The sequence below is a fragment of the Plectropomus leopardus genome, chromosome 7 (genome assembly GCF_026936395.1).
Source record: "Plectropomus leopardus strain MGB_pleo_1.0 chromosome 7, ASM2693639v1, whole genome shotgun sequence".
Lineage (NCBI taxonomy): Eukaryota > Metazoa > Chordata > Actinopteri > Perciformes > Serranidae > Plectropomus > Plectropomus leopardus.
The window spans coordinates 7,516,040-7,531,901 of record NC_142182.1 but is presented as its reverse complement, the minus strand read 5'-3'; the positions used below and the strand labels follow the sequence as shown (position 1 = coordinate 7,531,901).

Below are 15,862 nucleotides of genomic sequence, written 5' to 3'. Positions count from 1 at the left end.
ATTCATTGATAATGAATTTGTGATAATTCAGTGTGTCATTGTGCACGGTATAGAGGCATTTATACTGAATTTCTATGGGGTTTTAAATGGGAATAAAATATCTGTTTAGACTCTCAATCTTCCACCCCTACATAATATCACTCTCTCTCACACACACGCACTAGGGACATTGATGGGTTTAGGGGATTTGAATTTGTTCTTAGAGGGCGACTTTAAAGAATATATAGATAAATATATCTATCTATCTGTGTGTGTGTGTGTGTGTGTGTGTGTGTGTGTGTAAAGGGTTGGAAAGGCTGATTCATTTAATCTACTAGCTTTTTTTAGAGACACAGCAAACACAACAGTTTCCTTCTGTGAATTTATTGTAGGACAAACAGCAAACATCATCACCTCTGTCTCTGACCTGATACCTGATCCCGGGACCAGGAGTTTATCTTCACAAATTCATTACAACCCTTAAGAACAGGGCGAACACACACACACACACACACACACACACACACCTAGGTTTATGATTAGTGTCAGGAGTGCACATGTGCAGCTGCATGAGGAGGTTTCACCACACATCTGCATCTTTACTGAGGCAGTCCTGCAGCCACCAGGGTTTATGAAAAGCTGCATGTGGAATAACATGGAAAGGCCATACTGCCCCCTGGTGGCTGCAAAGATTACTACTACAAACAATAATTTATATAGTGAACAACACACAATTGCTAAACAAGTATGGAGCAAATGGTGCAGTTCCCTGTTGGATTCCTCTGCACATTCATTATATTAAGTCTAACCTGCCAGCAGTGAAACAGTGCAATAACACTATATTATATAAATGTAAAGTGTGACTATAAGATGAATTAGTTGTTGCAGCACAGTGAAAAGAAGCCATCACTTTTAGAGGCACACAACAGATTGGCAAGCAAATAAAGTGTGAAATCCACAAAAAAAAGAAAAAAGAAATGTATATATATATATATATATATATATATATATATATATATAAACACACTCCTAATAGCTAAGCGGCTCTTTGGTAGATCCCCATTACTTTCACTGCAAACCAAATCTATTCTCGTTTAATAACCCTACAGACTATAACCATAGTGTGATAATTTAGGGCAGCACCATCAAGGTAAAGAACGGGTGTACCAATAACTACTCAACCAGACACAAATATTTAGACATTTCTCATGATTTTTCGCTACTTCCTAAAATCCACTGTGTAGAATTTAGAGGCATCTATCAGCAGAAATGGTATTTAATATTCCTAACTATGCTTTCATTAGTTAAAAAATAACCTGGAAATAATATTCATGTTTTTACTGCCTTACAAGAAGCTGTTTATATCTACATACGGAGTAGGTCCTTGTCCACGGAGTCTGCTATGTCGTTTCTACAGTAGCCATGAAAGGACAAACCAAACGCTGGCTCGAACTAGTACCTCTCTTAGTTTCGCGTTTTTACATAGGCTACTTGCGTCGGCTGTTGAAGTTCTACATACTTGGCACGCACAAGAAGTTTCAGTTCGTCACCACTAGGTGCCACCAAATCTTACATATGAGACCTTTAAATGTCAGTTCAGACCATAATGTGTATTTCGCACAATAATAGATTATAAACCCCTTATTGGAGGACATTTATAAATAAATGTGTTTAAAAATACACCATTTTAAAAGTCTTTATCTCTGACTATTTTACTTTTTTCATTGTCAATACTGACTGAGCACTAAACTCATCTGGCACCATTCTTTCACTGAAAATACAGACTGCAGTTTACATGTAAGGATAACAACACAAACTGCTTTTTCTCCATTTGATGGAGCAATAGCATAAGTTAGTAATTTTCTGAAACTGAAGCTGTAATAATTGTTTGTTGTTGATGTTGTTTTTAAGTGCACAACAAAATGTAAGCACAAAATTAAAGTGAACAAAATCATCATCATAAAAAAAATAACATATTTTTCCTCTCACCTGTAGTGCTGGCCATCCATCTAAGTTATTTTGGTTTGATTTGCAGGGTGATGAAGATGGCTGCCTTCTCTCCAACATAATAGAACTACATGGCACTCTCCTCTTGTGGTGCTTAATTTTAAAAAAAAAAAATTAACAGCAATATCTCTTTCCAGAAATCATGACCCAGTAACTCAAGATAATCTACACACCTTTCTCTGAGCAATTTCATGTAGGAACTATTTCCTTTCTACCAAATGCCGCCAGCAAACTGTATCACCGTGCTGAAGGAAGCGTGCATCTACTGCTGGACAAGAGCTTTGTGCTCGTGACAGCGCTTGGCTGAGCTGTAACATTAGCTAACTCAGTGGTGCTAGCAGTAGATGCACGCTTCCTTCTGTGTGGTGACATGGTTGGTGGATGTAGTTCGGTAGACAGGAAATAGTTCCTACATGAAACTGCTCACGACAAGGTCTGTGGATTATCTTGAGTAACCGGGTCATGATTTCTGGATAGAGACATTGCTGTTGAGTTTTTACAGAGTTTTTTGTTTTAGCGCTCTGAGCGCCACAATTTGAGTGCCATCTAGTTCAATTATATTACAAAGAGGACAGACATCTCTATGCCCGAAAACTCCAACACTCAACAACTCACACCAAAACAATCTAGATTGATAGATAGCACTACAGGTAAAAAGAACTATATGTTTTGGATTTTAGGTTGAACTGTCCCTTTAACACAGTGCCCCTTATGTGACATTATTTCAGTCGTTACAAAGCAACATTAGCATTTTTTTATTTATTGTGGGGTTTCTGTCCACCTGATATCCGATAGTCACTTCCCTTTTAGCTCTGATTTTGGTCTCCACCAACTCCTAAGGTAAATATCTTGCCCACCAATGCTCCACCATGTTCAGAAGCTAGTCTAATTTATCTGAGGACTGTTTGGTTGAATACAGTGGGTTGATAAGAGCTGTTTTTATTACTTAAATTAGCTGAATTCAGGCTGACTGGAGCGGCAAGAGTCGATAAACAAAGCTAATTTGTGGGCCAAAAAAGTGAAACAATAAAGTAAAAGATGCTACGATGCTCTGCTGAGCTGCACGAAACGGCACTGTTGGGTGATCGTTCTCAGTGGCTTCATCATTACGAGCAAACCTTTTTGCCAAATTATTGATTAGAGCAGTTTTTAAGGCTGACTTTATATTTGTAGCTTTGTGTCTTACAGACTTAGATTTGCACTGCTCCCACTTTATATTGCAGCTACTGCAATCTTCCTCGGAACTGATCAAGTTTTATCTTTTTATCTCATCTATTCTGATCTCATGATCCCTTGAGTGATGATACTGTCCTCTACTTGTAAATGCTGAACTCAAACTGTAGCTTATAAAAAAGTAATCTGAGCAAAAACACTCCTGAAAGAGTCCTACAGCAGGCAAAAAAATGAAAGATTTTGTCAAGTATTCTGTCTCTTTGAATCTACCCACAACATCAAATACAGTGTCCTTTCTGTCCCTTACTACAGTAAATATTAACTGTATACAATGTAGACATAGTGATTTTACAGAGCTCTTTGGTTTTCCCTCATTAAATCTGAACAAACCCCGTAAAATGTCCTGTAAAACGTCTGCTACCATAACATTATCTCTTTCTTAAAAGTCATCGACTCTGTACAAATTAACAATACATTCTATCTGCTGTCTAACATTTAAAAAAACTTTTAAGCTGCTGTTTTAATTGCACTTGCAGTGTATACTGTATGTTATATGAGGCTGCATATCAGAGGACGTGCATTGCAAAAGCACCGTGTTAATTAGTGAGAGCAGCAGAAACACTGAAGTGTGCAGGGGGAGTATTAGTATTAGTACAGCAGTACACCCTGTGGGCCCTTCTTCTTCTCTGTGGGTCCACACAACACTGACGTTGGTATTTATCTTTTGGCGGAAGCAGCCCACCACAGGACGCTTTGAAACGCAATCAAGACTCTTTATAGTGCAGTTTCTGAAAGAGAAGAAAAAGAAGTTATAACACTGATGAAAGAGAACACAAAAATGCTTAATAACAGAGTTCCCACACATTTTCATAAGCGAGTTTTCAAAGTTTCTAACTTGACTTTTCCAGGATTCATAATAATATATATTTTTTCTAGCTCCACTTGCCCAGTGCTTTTCAGACAAATTAAACTCTGTTCAAACATAATATCAGCTAGCTGGAATACACAGAGAACGCAAGGAGAAAATGGAGAAACGTACAGGATAGAAAACCAGGGTTTCTACAGCCACAGTTTATTAAGATCCGTGTCGTAGGGTGTGCTTTGCACTAAACTGATAAGACTGCAAAAATCTCACAGTCTGCAGAAGGCTTAAGGCAAGTCATATTTGATTATTTTTAAATACTACATATATCTATGCCACCTGGCATAGAATTAAAGACCAATTTTACAATGAGTAAACTGAGGTAACATTTTTTACTCAGTGTTAAGGACCGTTTTTCAGTGTTTGGTCATGTGAAAAAAAATCTGGTTACAATTGTTAAATACTTGTTAAAACTATGTTTGCAAGTTTTCTGTTTCTTACTCTGCATATGAGATCTCACTGCCTTAATTTCCATGAGTTTAATGAAAAGATATTATAAAATATATTATATTATATTATATTATTTTATATTATATTATATTATATTATATTATATTATATTATATTATATTATATTATATTATATTATATTATATTATATTATATTATATTATTTTAAAATATAAAATAAATATTATTATTATTTATTTAATCATCTTAAATAGATGTTACTAATTTACAACACAAAATCATTATGCCTTGTCTGATTATCATCTGTTACATTACTTTTTGGGTTTTTCATAGAAGACTACCATAACATCGCCATTACACACAAAAAAATTACACGAAAACTTCCCAAACTTTCAATATTACTTTTCCAGGTTTTTCATGAATGTAGGAACCCTGTAACAATGAAATCTGTGTTGGAGGATTTACCTGTTCTCTCAAGGCCTGCATGGATGTAAACTCAATGTGCTCTCTCTTTTTCCGGATCCAGTCCGGCTCGTCGGGGATCACCAGCGCCATGATAACCTTCACCAGGATCAGCACATGCTGCAAACACACACACACAGAGGTCAAAATGTCAGGCTGTAATTATTTTTAATGTGATTCTCACTAACGACCTCTGCGTCCTCCATCTTACCTCCGCCAAAACAGCCAACATCAGAATGTTTGTGCTGCTCATCTCGCCCTCATGAATCAGCCTTTGTAACCATGGTGACAGCAGCAGCAGCCAGCAGTTGGACACGACGGAGACAAAACTCAAGACCTCGAAAGCAATCTGAAACACAAGACAATGACCTGAGCTGTTTGCTTATAGCTGAGTGTGACAGACCGGGTGCGTCTCATTTCTATTGTGCTGTGTTTTGTTTCCTGCTGACCCGCCAGACGCCCATGTTAGCCACAGGGGGGGAGAAAGGCTTCCTGAAGAGTTTGCAGATCTTGTAGGCGTCCGATCGAATCTCCGTTAGGTTATTAATGAGCAGCAGCACTGCCGTCAGTGGATACACACAGGAGAAAAGACTCAAATACCCAAACTGCACCAGGAGCTCGATATATTCTGCAAACAAGCCCTGTGAAGAGACAAGAAGCTGTGTCAGACACTGGCAGGGAGTCTTCTTATCCATGTTCTCATGTGAACTTTTTCTACATATTGTACACTCACTGGGAAAGCAGGCAAGGTGGCTTGGTTCCTAAATTTGTCCTCATCTGGGTCGTCTTCACTTTCTGTTCTTTTGGGGGCGCTGATGAAGCGATCCACCAGGAAGGGAATGACCACCTCTGTCACCTGGTTTATCAGCTGAGTCACTATCAGCAAAGACGCTAGACGCTTTAGACAGACATAGAAAATGTGTAAATGTATTGTTAGGAGGCATATTTATTTCATTTGCTGACTTATTTTTTGGTCACAGCTCAACTTTGCACTCATTCTGAAAGGCATTTAACTAATATTACAACTGAAGATAAAGAGAGTAGTCCTCTATTTTGGCTCCAGACCTTTGAATTGCTGCCCACGTCTCAGATTTATCATGCACGCCGAATATGCTCGGTGTTGTTTGCACAGAAAGCTGTTTTCACTGGTTAAAATTTACTATCTTAATAGCTAACTTCCAACTTGAATGGGGATAAAATGATTTAATCATGCATTACTAAATCAGTCGAATACCTACTCTTAGACAAAGCACTTTACTGAAACTGCAATGGAAGATTTGTAGAGCTCAGCTGTTACCTTACGAAGCAAAGGCACATCCTGCTTAAAGAAGGCGATGTGGAAGAGGACTGTAAAGTAGTTGAAGAAGGTGAACTGAGGGAAGAGAGACAAGAGGCTGGTAAAAGAGCCTGCTGGGTTATATTAAGTCTTATGGTTGGAGAGGAGAGGAGGAACTTACCACCAAGACTTTGGCTGTCAGATGGTTGTCATGGGAAGATTCCTCTCTGTGGTTCTCTAAAGGGAAGAAGCGAAATTACCAGCTAATCAGTCAGTGATAGAACTGTATAACCTGATTAGCTGGATGACTATTTTCCATACTCTCGTCTCCTTCTGTGTCCCTGACGACTTACCATAACAGCCCGTTCTCATTCTGAAATCGTCAAATACTGCTGCTTTTGCAGTGATTTGGGCTAAGATCCCAACACCAAAAGCCAACTTTCACATTTGCGTGATACGCTGCTGAACGGCGTCAGCTGAGAACGCAGCTGCACAGAAGAGTTCAAGGTGTTATATATATGTCGCCGGACGGCCAAATGGATGGAACCTGTCACATCCACATGATACGCCGATACGATAAGGTTGAAACGCTGCAGGTAAAGACATAATATAAGGAGTAAGAAGGTCCCATAGGGTGGGCAGTAGGGGCAGTGGATGGATCCAGCAAACCCTGGACTTTCATGTGGGAGTCCGGTGTTAACACCCATCCAAATGTGATGTTTTTTTTACACTTTACCATGTGCAAGCTCTGCCTGAACCTTAACCATCTGTGCCAGCATGTGCATTCATTTACATCACAGTGTGGTTGCCTTGTGCATAAACATGATCACATGACATCATGGTCGCGCCATCCCGGACTGTCAGCAGCAAACACAGAAGGATACCTTGAGCATAATATGTAGATGCAGACGTCCACTGCAAAGTGGCAATATGTGATGACTTGGGATGACAAAGTGTTGCTCATTACCCTTTTCCTTAACCTGACTGGATCTTTTATACAAATTCTTTGTCATTGTATTCATATATGTATTAATTAATTCTGACAGTGGCATCCCCTCTGTCTCACTCACCATATTCAGTCAGACACCGTGCCACCGTCCTGTAAACGGTAGCTAGCACATTTGTATAGACGATGTGAAGCACTGAGGGCATGTAGAGCAAAGCCTCAGACAGCAGGGAGTCCCAGTCTGCGTGGAGGTGTTTCACCTGGGCCTCCCCCCAGTAGAAACCAAGCATACCCAGTACCACCAACCCTGCAGAGGGAGATGTGACAGGGCAGGAGACATGAGGACAGAGGCAGGTTTGCAGAGTGTCGGCATGTTTTCACTTAGCGCATATTTAAAACTCAAGTTGTACCCAGAAACAGCCCAACCACTGGGATTGACACCAGTGCCATACGCAGGTGTCTCTGCCATTCAGGAAAGAGCGGCTCCACGCGACCCGTAACAGGATTGACCCCGAGTTCGCCGTGGAAACCGGGCCGGGGCTCTGCGAAGCGCTCAGCGAGGTGTAGGGTCCCCCAGCGGTAGGACAGGGAGGAGCTCCGCCGCTTCCACAGCTCCATAACCACCGTGGACCAGAGCATGCTGAAAACCGCCTGGATCATGTGACCGCCGATGGTTGGTCCTGAGTCATCTTCAACATCTGTGACCGATGAGCCTGACACGGACTCCTCGATCTGCTTCTGAACCTCACCTGTGATGGTCAAGAAGAAGTTAGTGTCCAGTTACCTCTGTGTGGCTTTACTGCGTCACTGTCTACCCTCCCGTCAACCGAAGAGGCAAACCCCCGGGCTGATGAACAAAAAACTGCAGTTCTTCTAATGGCCACTTGAGGCTGGCTCCGAAAGCAAGTCCAACCCCAAAGACACCCCCTTTCATCTGTCCTGCAGTGATCTGTTTCCCTCTAGTCCCAGTCACCTGAGCTTCCTGGCCCACCTGCTCACCAGTTTCCCCACACAGCCCTGCAGCAGTATTTAGGTATTCCCATTCACTCCCTGTTAGACTTTAGATGTTTCAGTATTGCTTTGTACCTTGCTTTCGAGCCACGTGTATCCTGAATCCTGAATCCTGAATCCTGAACCTGTAACCTGTAACCTGAGCCTAACCGAAATCTTTACCTGCCTGCCTGTACCTTTTTCCAGCCTCGTTCCTGTTTACCTGTGCACTCTGTTACCTCTGTTTGGACTTCTCTACACATACTGTACATAAGCGTGTGTACTTTCATTTTAACAATAAGCTGCTGGACTCTTCCTGTCTGCCTGGTCTGTCTGCATTTGGGTCCTGCTCCTTGCCGCTTTGCACTCACCTCGGTGACAAGAACTATAGGCATGTTAACATGCTTTAACATGCAAACACTTAACAAAATAGTCTTACTCTGTTACCACCCTCAGGCTAAGTTTGACATTGTGGGCAAAAAACATTTTCCCAGGAAAAGTGAAGGATGAGTATGGAAGCCAAAAACAGCTGCAATCATTTTATTTTATCTCAAGAACATGGGTAAATTACCTGTAATCTTGTGGTAACAGTGTTGTATTCTGGTGATCCAGAACAATCTTATCTTGAAAAACAAAAGTTTTCTTTAACCAAGATTACAGGATTAAATAAAATAATTGCATCATCCATTCCTGGCTTCCATTGATAAGATTAGCATGACTTTTCTTTTTTTGGCAAGTATTATAGCCTCACAGGGCCATTAGCCTGACAGACTGTTAGTATTATTTCAATCATTTCTTGTACCTTTGTTATCTTTTGCTGTAAATCAGAGATGCTCAGTTTTGCTTGGGGGCAGGGGCCAATCACAGCAGCCCCATACATGTTTCTCGGATTTTAGAACATGTCTAGGATTTTAGGATGGTTCTAGGATATTTCAAGGAATTTGGAACTTCACCAGGATTTTAGGACATTTTTTTGACTTTATGACATTTCTATGCTTTTTGGACATTAGGAGTCTAGCTAGGACCTCTGTAGGGGCACTTTCTTTGATAAACAAGCTCTGTTTTGATGCTGTTTTATGCACTCTGGCACCTTATGTATACTAAAAGTACAAAAACAATTCCCAAAGGCTTCTTCCCAAAGACTTGCAATATTCATATCACAAGGTGAAGAAGTGTAAGTGATGTGTGTATACAACTTTAAGATACATCTCAGGGTGAAAAAAAGTGTCTGATGAAAGTACTCTTCAAAACTGTGTGCTGGGACAAAATGTAAATGTATGCACATGAGAAAAATAAATGATGCATCCACACACCTACCTGAGAAGTATGTGATGGACAGGCCCAGTATCGCTGGTGGAAGCAGAGACCAAGTGTAGAAATCAAGGAAGCTGAAGTAGAAAGCCACAGAGCTTCCAAAATACGCATTGACTGAATCTGGATAAAGTAGCATACAGGTCTGGTGTCAGAGCATGCATGGCTCATTGTTTTACAGGCAAGAAATAAACATTCAACCTCACAGTCATCCTTTGTCAATTGTTATATTTTTAACTACTGTATATTTGCATGTGATTCTGCTCTTGTGTGTGTGTGTGTACACTGTAAAAGCAAAATTCATGGATAAAATTTTATCCATGAAGCATCTCGTGTTGGTTTGACTGCTCCTGCAGGAAGAGAGCGACTTCCAGCACGTCAGACTTTCAGCCTGAACAACCCAAACATTTTTAAAAGCCTGCAGTGTTGACATGCTAATATTTATTCCATCCTCATTTTTAAGAATTGTAAATATTTCCAGATGTCTCACGACGAGAAGAAAGTAAAAACAGATTAATTGTGATAGCACCATCATTTACTGTGTTGTGTTGTGTTTAGCAGCGATTGCGAGATCCTGATCTCATAGTTACGAGATCTTATTTCGTAATTATGAGAAAAAGTGTCAAATACTTTTTTATTCAATGAATTTAATGTGCCTCTGTACTAGATGTATTTTGTTTTCACTACGACATTTAGGTCACACAAGTTGTTGATTTCTGTTTTTGATTTCATTAGATAAGTTTAGCAGCTCTTGATTTAAAGAGTTCTTTTATGGTTATTTCTTTGTGTTTGAGTTTTTTTGGTCTATAATCCTGATTTTCTTTGTTAAAAAACAATTTAATTTGACAATCCAAAAAAGTGGTTTTATGTTTCTTCCCTTTCCCTTCATGAGCTGGTTCGTAACGGTCAACTTTTACAGTGTACAAGCAGTCATGTGGTGTGTGTTTGTGTGTTATTTCGACCCACCCAGCGGCTGAGCCAGCTGATTCCCAGAGTACCAGGCTTCCCTGAGGTCCTTCAGTTTGTCCGGGTTGTGGAGGGGAAACATGTCCACAATAACACCAGCTGACCCGAGCTTCTGCCCTGCAACAACAACAACACAGTTTTACACACATGGCATCATGGAACTGATGCACACACACACACACACACACACACACACACACACACACACACACACACACACATATACAGTGCATCACACACACTGAGGCTGATGCTGACTGAGGCGATTTCTTGATTGAATGTTCACAGAAACCAGCTGAGGTCGGCTAGACATCAATAGCATACACATAATCCATCCAAATACTGTCTGAGTGTGGTCAACAACTAATATTTACAACATAACTGTCAACATATCCAAAAAAAACAAAACCCTAACTGCAGATTAGATCGTTTTAAACATAATATATGAACTGGATGGGAGTTTTCAATGTGATGTGATGAGTGTGCTGCAAAAATGTCTAAATTAAGTGGTGATCATAAGATGTTCAGTTGCTGTTTGTGTGTGTATTTCGGTCATTGTCACAAGGCATTCATTTAAATTATCAAATCATGTAACTAACAGAAAAAAATCCTCACAATTAAGTATTTATCTGGATAGATATTTTTCCAGTGTGTGTGACACAGAGAGCACTCACAGATGTTGTCACGGTGTTGCAGTGTGACGCTGTCAGAAAGACCCGGTATTCTCAGGTCTCTCTGCGCCCGCAGACCGTCCAGCTCATACTTCACTATGTACTGCCGCTCCGCCAGGGTCAGGAACGTCTCCATGTTGTCTGTCACACACATGAACAAACACAGATGGATAAAGCCAGTGATGCATGAATACAAACACACACAACAAGGAAAAATAGTTCAGAGTCCACAGCAGGGATGCTCAACTTTCTTTGCTTTGGGGCCACATTTGCAAAATGACAGGAGGCCAGGGGCCAGTTGCAGCAGCTCCATATGTCTCTAAGACTTTAGGACATTTCTCGAGTTTTTGGAAGGTTTCAGGATTTTAGGACATCTCTGGGATTTTAGGATGTTTCAAGGATTTTGGGGTGTTTCTAGGATTTCAAGACATTTGGGGCTTAACTAGGACCTCTGTCGGGGGGTGCAGGGGATCCTCCACTGGCAGCTTTTATGCACTCTGCCACCTTATGTATACTAAAAGTACAAAAACAATTCCCAGTGGAATAACTTTATTTTTTATTGTGAATTAGAAAATGGTTGGGGGGGGGCACTCGGCACCCTATTGGGGGCCAGATATAGCCAGCAGGCTGTAAACTGAGTATCACTGGTATACAGCCATAGAGAACAGCTTCGAAACTAAAGCTTATTCCTAAAATCACATGCAGTTGTTCAGTATTTTACATGCTACCATGTTACCGTATCATCTCCATTTAGCATGGTAGCATGCTAACATTGGCTAACACAAAGAAGGCTACAGCTGCGGCTGATGATGTCAATAGTTTTGCAGGTATTTGGTCATAAACCAAAGCATTGGATTGAAATTCTGACTAGATGATGGAGTTATCGGAAAGGTCAGGGGATCAAGAAAGTAAAAAAAATGAAGTACACCAAATTCCTCCTTGCATTTGAAAAACTTAAAATCACCAAATTTGAACGAACATGACTTTCAGTGGACAGTTGCCTTGAAACAGGAAGCCGATGGAAAAACACAACACAACTGAACTTTTGTCTAACTGCCAGGCTGTTGGTGTATGACGAAAGCTTTCCTTTAAAGGATTAGAAACAGGATGCTACTGTTAGATCAGTGGGTCACAATAAAATGTTAACCCTTTAAGCAGAATAGATACAAACTTTTCAACAGATGGAAATCTGAGCTATTGGTTAAGTAAACAGACAGTAAAACCTTACATGGTGCGCCCTTGTTTGATCATAAATTTTGACTCTAGTAGTGTTGTAAATGTTACTAACACACACCCTCTACCATGTTATAGTTTCAACATGTAAAATACACTCAAAGCTCCACCGCTGTACCTGAATCTTTAAAGTTGTCTCTGTCGTTGTAGGAGAAGGACTCCATGTCTCCGCTGCGGTAAGTCTTACACAGACCCAACTCTTCAGTGGCTTTAAGTAACGTGCAGCGTGGGGCAGAGACCACGATGATGTCACCACTGGCGTCCTCGCCCGGGTGGGCCAGTAATGCAGCACCTGGGGTGGAGCAAAGAGGCAGAGGGTTTGGAAACTCTGGGATCTCCTCCACAGTTTCAGAGTTCTTTGCAGTTGAACATTTTTGGGCAGCACAGTATAGCTTTAATGACTTGTCGACCAGTGTAAAACTTTTTGACTTCAGTGATCTCAAATTTCCACCAAAAAGAAGTGAACAGATCCAGACTTCGAGACCATAATGACAATGGCGAAGTGAAACAAAATAGCAGTTTTTTTTTTTAAATCAGGCTAAAAATGAATTATCCATCCACACATGAATAAAATAACTTGAATATTATATATAAAACGTGCATGTGATGTGAATTTAGCTGCTTAAAACAACATGTTTCTCATTTTGTGTTTTCAGTTGTTAAATTTTAACCACCTCTAGCCTAGAGCATCTATCTGCACTGCCAACTGGCATGCATATACTAATAAAAGCAATCAGTTGTTTAAATGCTGGAGACCCTGCAGGCAATGACTCCAGTTTCACTATGAGGGAGAAAGAGGCTCATGAATGTTTGATGTGCATGTTTTTCTTTGCAAGGTTTCAATCAATGCAGATGGATCAGTAGCTTTGCAGGACTCCTGCAACTCCTCACCGATATCCGAATCCTCACCTCCATCTTTCTGAGGAGCTCCAATCACTCTTATGAGCCACCTTTTCGTCTCAGGCCGAATTTTTTCTCCCAGCTTTACCAGAACCAGCGGCTCCACCCGCTCCGAGTAACAGCAGGGGCAGCTGACTTTAGTCCAGCCTGGTCCGAGTGTGGCAGCACTCAGTTTGCTCAGTTTCCCCGCTGGAGCCTTTTCCTCCGGCTGCAGGACTGCTTCACTGCTGCTTTCGCCCCCACCTTCATCACCTCCCACCTTACTCATGGTGAGACTGAGAAGAAATGATGATAAAACAGTGTCAGATTTTGAGTTGAGCATTTCAATCAATCATCATCATCATCATCAACTCCCAGTTGGACAGTTAGGGAGGTAGGTCATCTTCCAAAAACTACCTATTGTTTGGTGAAACTGTAAAAAGAATTGGGGGGTTTTTCTCGTGTTACACAGCAACACAAAAGTAAGCAGCAGGTTCAAAGTTCAAATGTCAGCATGCTAACTTGTGCTTGTGCCTTTTTGTTGTTGTTTTTTGTTTTGTTTTTTGAGCTTCGGAAAGGGATGTGGGGTATTATTATTATCATTATTATTACTTCTGTTCTGCGCTGTTGTTGGTTTTCTGTACTGTGTGCATCTGTTCAATAATTTGAAAATCAGGAAATTAAGTTTTCAGAAAAAAATAATGCTGAAATGCTAACCTAAGATCAGTCTGTGGTAAACATTAAACTTTCTTAGCATGAGCATGTTTGCATGCAAATGTTGGTTTAGTTCACTGTTATATCTTGGCCATACAGTCAGGTTCAAAGTTATGATGCAATAAAAAACGGTTTTGTTAGTCAGAACTTATGTACCTTGTGAAAGACTCTGTCAGTGTGGCACCAACCACTACCGACCTTTGTAACCTCCTCTGTGAGATGCTGCAATATGCTGCTTTATAATGCATTATTTACATTTTTGAGTGCAGCCATATCTCGATAGTTAAGTTTTAAGTTTTTATGTCTGTATTTGCATCACCAGCTATTACATTTTAACACCAGACTGCTTACAGGGCTCTTAGATTTGCATGTGAGGTTTAACTTACAGCAATTTCAGTCCAATTCCAGTAATCTGCATGCTGTACTGTACGTTCACACTCTGACTGTAATTTCAGTCACTTGCTGCACCCTTCAGATATGAATCAACGCTTAATGTTTCTCAGGGAGGAAACAGTGGTTGTTTCGGTACTAAAAAATAACTTCCTCTGTTTTGACTGCATTACAGCTGAGCTTGAAGATAAACTGACAGAGAGACCAAGTCATGGACGACTGACAGAGACAGGAAGACAGAACTGAAAGTGCAAATGTCCCTCCTATTGTGATTGAGTTCAACAGACAGTGACAGCAAGAGAGAGACAGAGAGAGAGAGGCATACAGGGTGACGGAGGATGAGTCAGGAAATACAGCACCTGGTAGGGAGCGCTGATGATGAGGTTCTGGTCTCTGGTCCCACAGCAGGCCCCCTCCAAACTCCTGTCTGAACACACACAAACACACACGCACATAAGCATGAACATGAACATGAAGACAACAACATCCACTCAGTTTGAAACGAAAATCCGGGAACAACACACTCACACTCTCTGCACACACTCACCCAGCCTCAGTGTGAGGTTCCTCCCAGCTTTCTGTACCTGTGTGTGTGTGTGTGTGTGTGTGTGTGTGTATGGCAGGAATGCGGAGGAACTTCCCAGAGACTGCAGGGTGTGGAGGGTTGTTTGGTTTATATTCAGGCTCCTCCCTTCTGCCTGCTCTCTGCTTTACTGCTGCTGCGGCAGCCCAGGGTCCTACTGCTCCACCAGCCTGTGTGAAAAACACACACGCGTACCAAAAGATGCTTCGGGGTAACTTTGGTTTGTAACCTCAGACAACCTCCTGCTTTGAACATGTCAGAGAAGCCTGATGACTTTTACTGTCCTCAAATAACGAAACAAATCTATTGATTGACACTCAGATTACACTGAACCACATATTGCAGCAGGGATACTCAACTTTCTTTGCCTCGGGGCCACTTTTGTAAAATGACAGGAGGTCAGGGGCCAGTTAAAGAAACTGCATACATGTTTCCAGGATTTTTTCATATTTTATGACATTCGAGGATTTTAGGACATGTCTAGGACATTTCTAGGAATTATGGACATTTCTGGGATTAAAGTACGTTTCTAGGATTTTAGGAAATTTCTACGACTTTAGCATATTTCTAGTAATGTTGGACATTTCTTGGATTTTAGGACATTTCAAGGACTTTAGGACATTTCTAGGAATTTTAGACGTTTCTAGGACTTGAGGACATTTCTAGATATCTTGGACATTTCTTGGATTTTAGGACATTAGGGGCCTGTTCGAGTATGAGGGTGATCCTTTACGGGCACTTTTTTGATAAACAAGCTCTATTAAGATGCAGTTTTATGCACTCTGGCACCTTAAGTGTACTTAAAGTACAAAAACAATTGCCAGTATGAATCACACAATTATTATCGTGAATTAGGAAATGGTTGGGGGGCCACCTGGCATCCTGTCAAGGACCAGATTTTTAATACAGTATCAGTTGTTCCCAACATGAGGGTTACAACCCTAAAAGA

At 40.8% G+C, this 15,862-nt stretch overlaps 1 protein-coding gene across 1 annotated transcript; it reads right to left on the bottom strand.

Moving 5' to 3' along the window:
- Window positions 1-347: 347 nt before the first annotated feature.
- ano10b (anoctamin 10b) lies at window positions 348-15,014 on the bottom strand. Its single transcript, XM_042495412.2, has 16 exons — window positions 14,878-15,014; window positions 14,690-14,757; window positions 13,257-13,522; window positions 12,466-12,639; window positions 11,118-11,255; window positions 10,444-10,560; window positions 9,484-9,600; window positions 7,587-7,925; window positions 7,301-7,483; window positions 6,412-6,467; window positions 6,252-6,326; window positions 5,688-5,852; window positions 5,404-5,595; window positions 5,166-5,303; window positions 4,958-5,074; window positions 348-3,947 (listed from the first exon to the last, which is right to left on the bottom strand). The coding sequence occupies exons 3-16, from the start codon at window positions 13,513-13,515 to the stop codon at window positions 3,924-3,926; spliced, it is 2,094 nt and encodes a 697-aa protein (XP_042351346.2). The 5' UTR covers window positions 13,516-13,522; window positions 14,690-14,757; window positions 14,878-15,014; the 3' UTR covers window positions 348-3,923.
- Window positions 15,015-15,862: the final 848 nt, after the last annotated feature.

What these genes read in the sequence shown, in the direction of transcription:
- ano10b (XM_042495412.2), bottom strand. Translation starts at nt 13,515, where the DNA reads ATGAGTAAGGTGGGAGGTGATGAAGGTGGGGGCGAAAGCAGCAGTGAA. An exon ending in GTCCATCACATACTTCTCAG is followed by an intron (nt 7,926 to 9,483) that starts GTAGGTGTGTGG and finishes TGACCATCACAG; the next exon opens with GTGAGGTTCAGAAGCAGATC. An exon ending in TGCAGGCCTTGAGAGAACAG is followed by an intron (nt 3,948 to 4,957) that starts GTAAATCCTCCA and finishes CTTCTCTTTCAG; the next exon opens with AAACTGCACTATAAAGAGTC.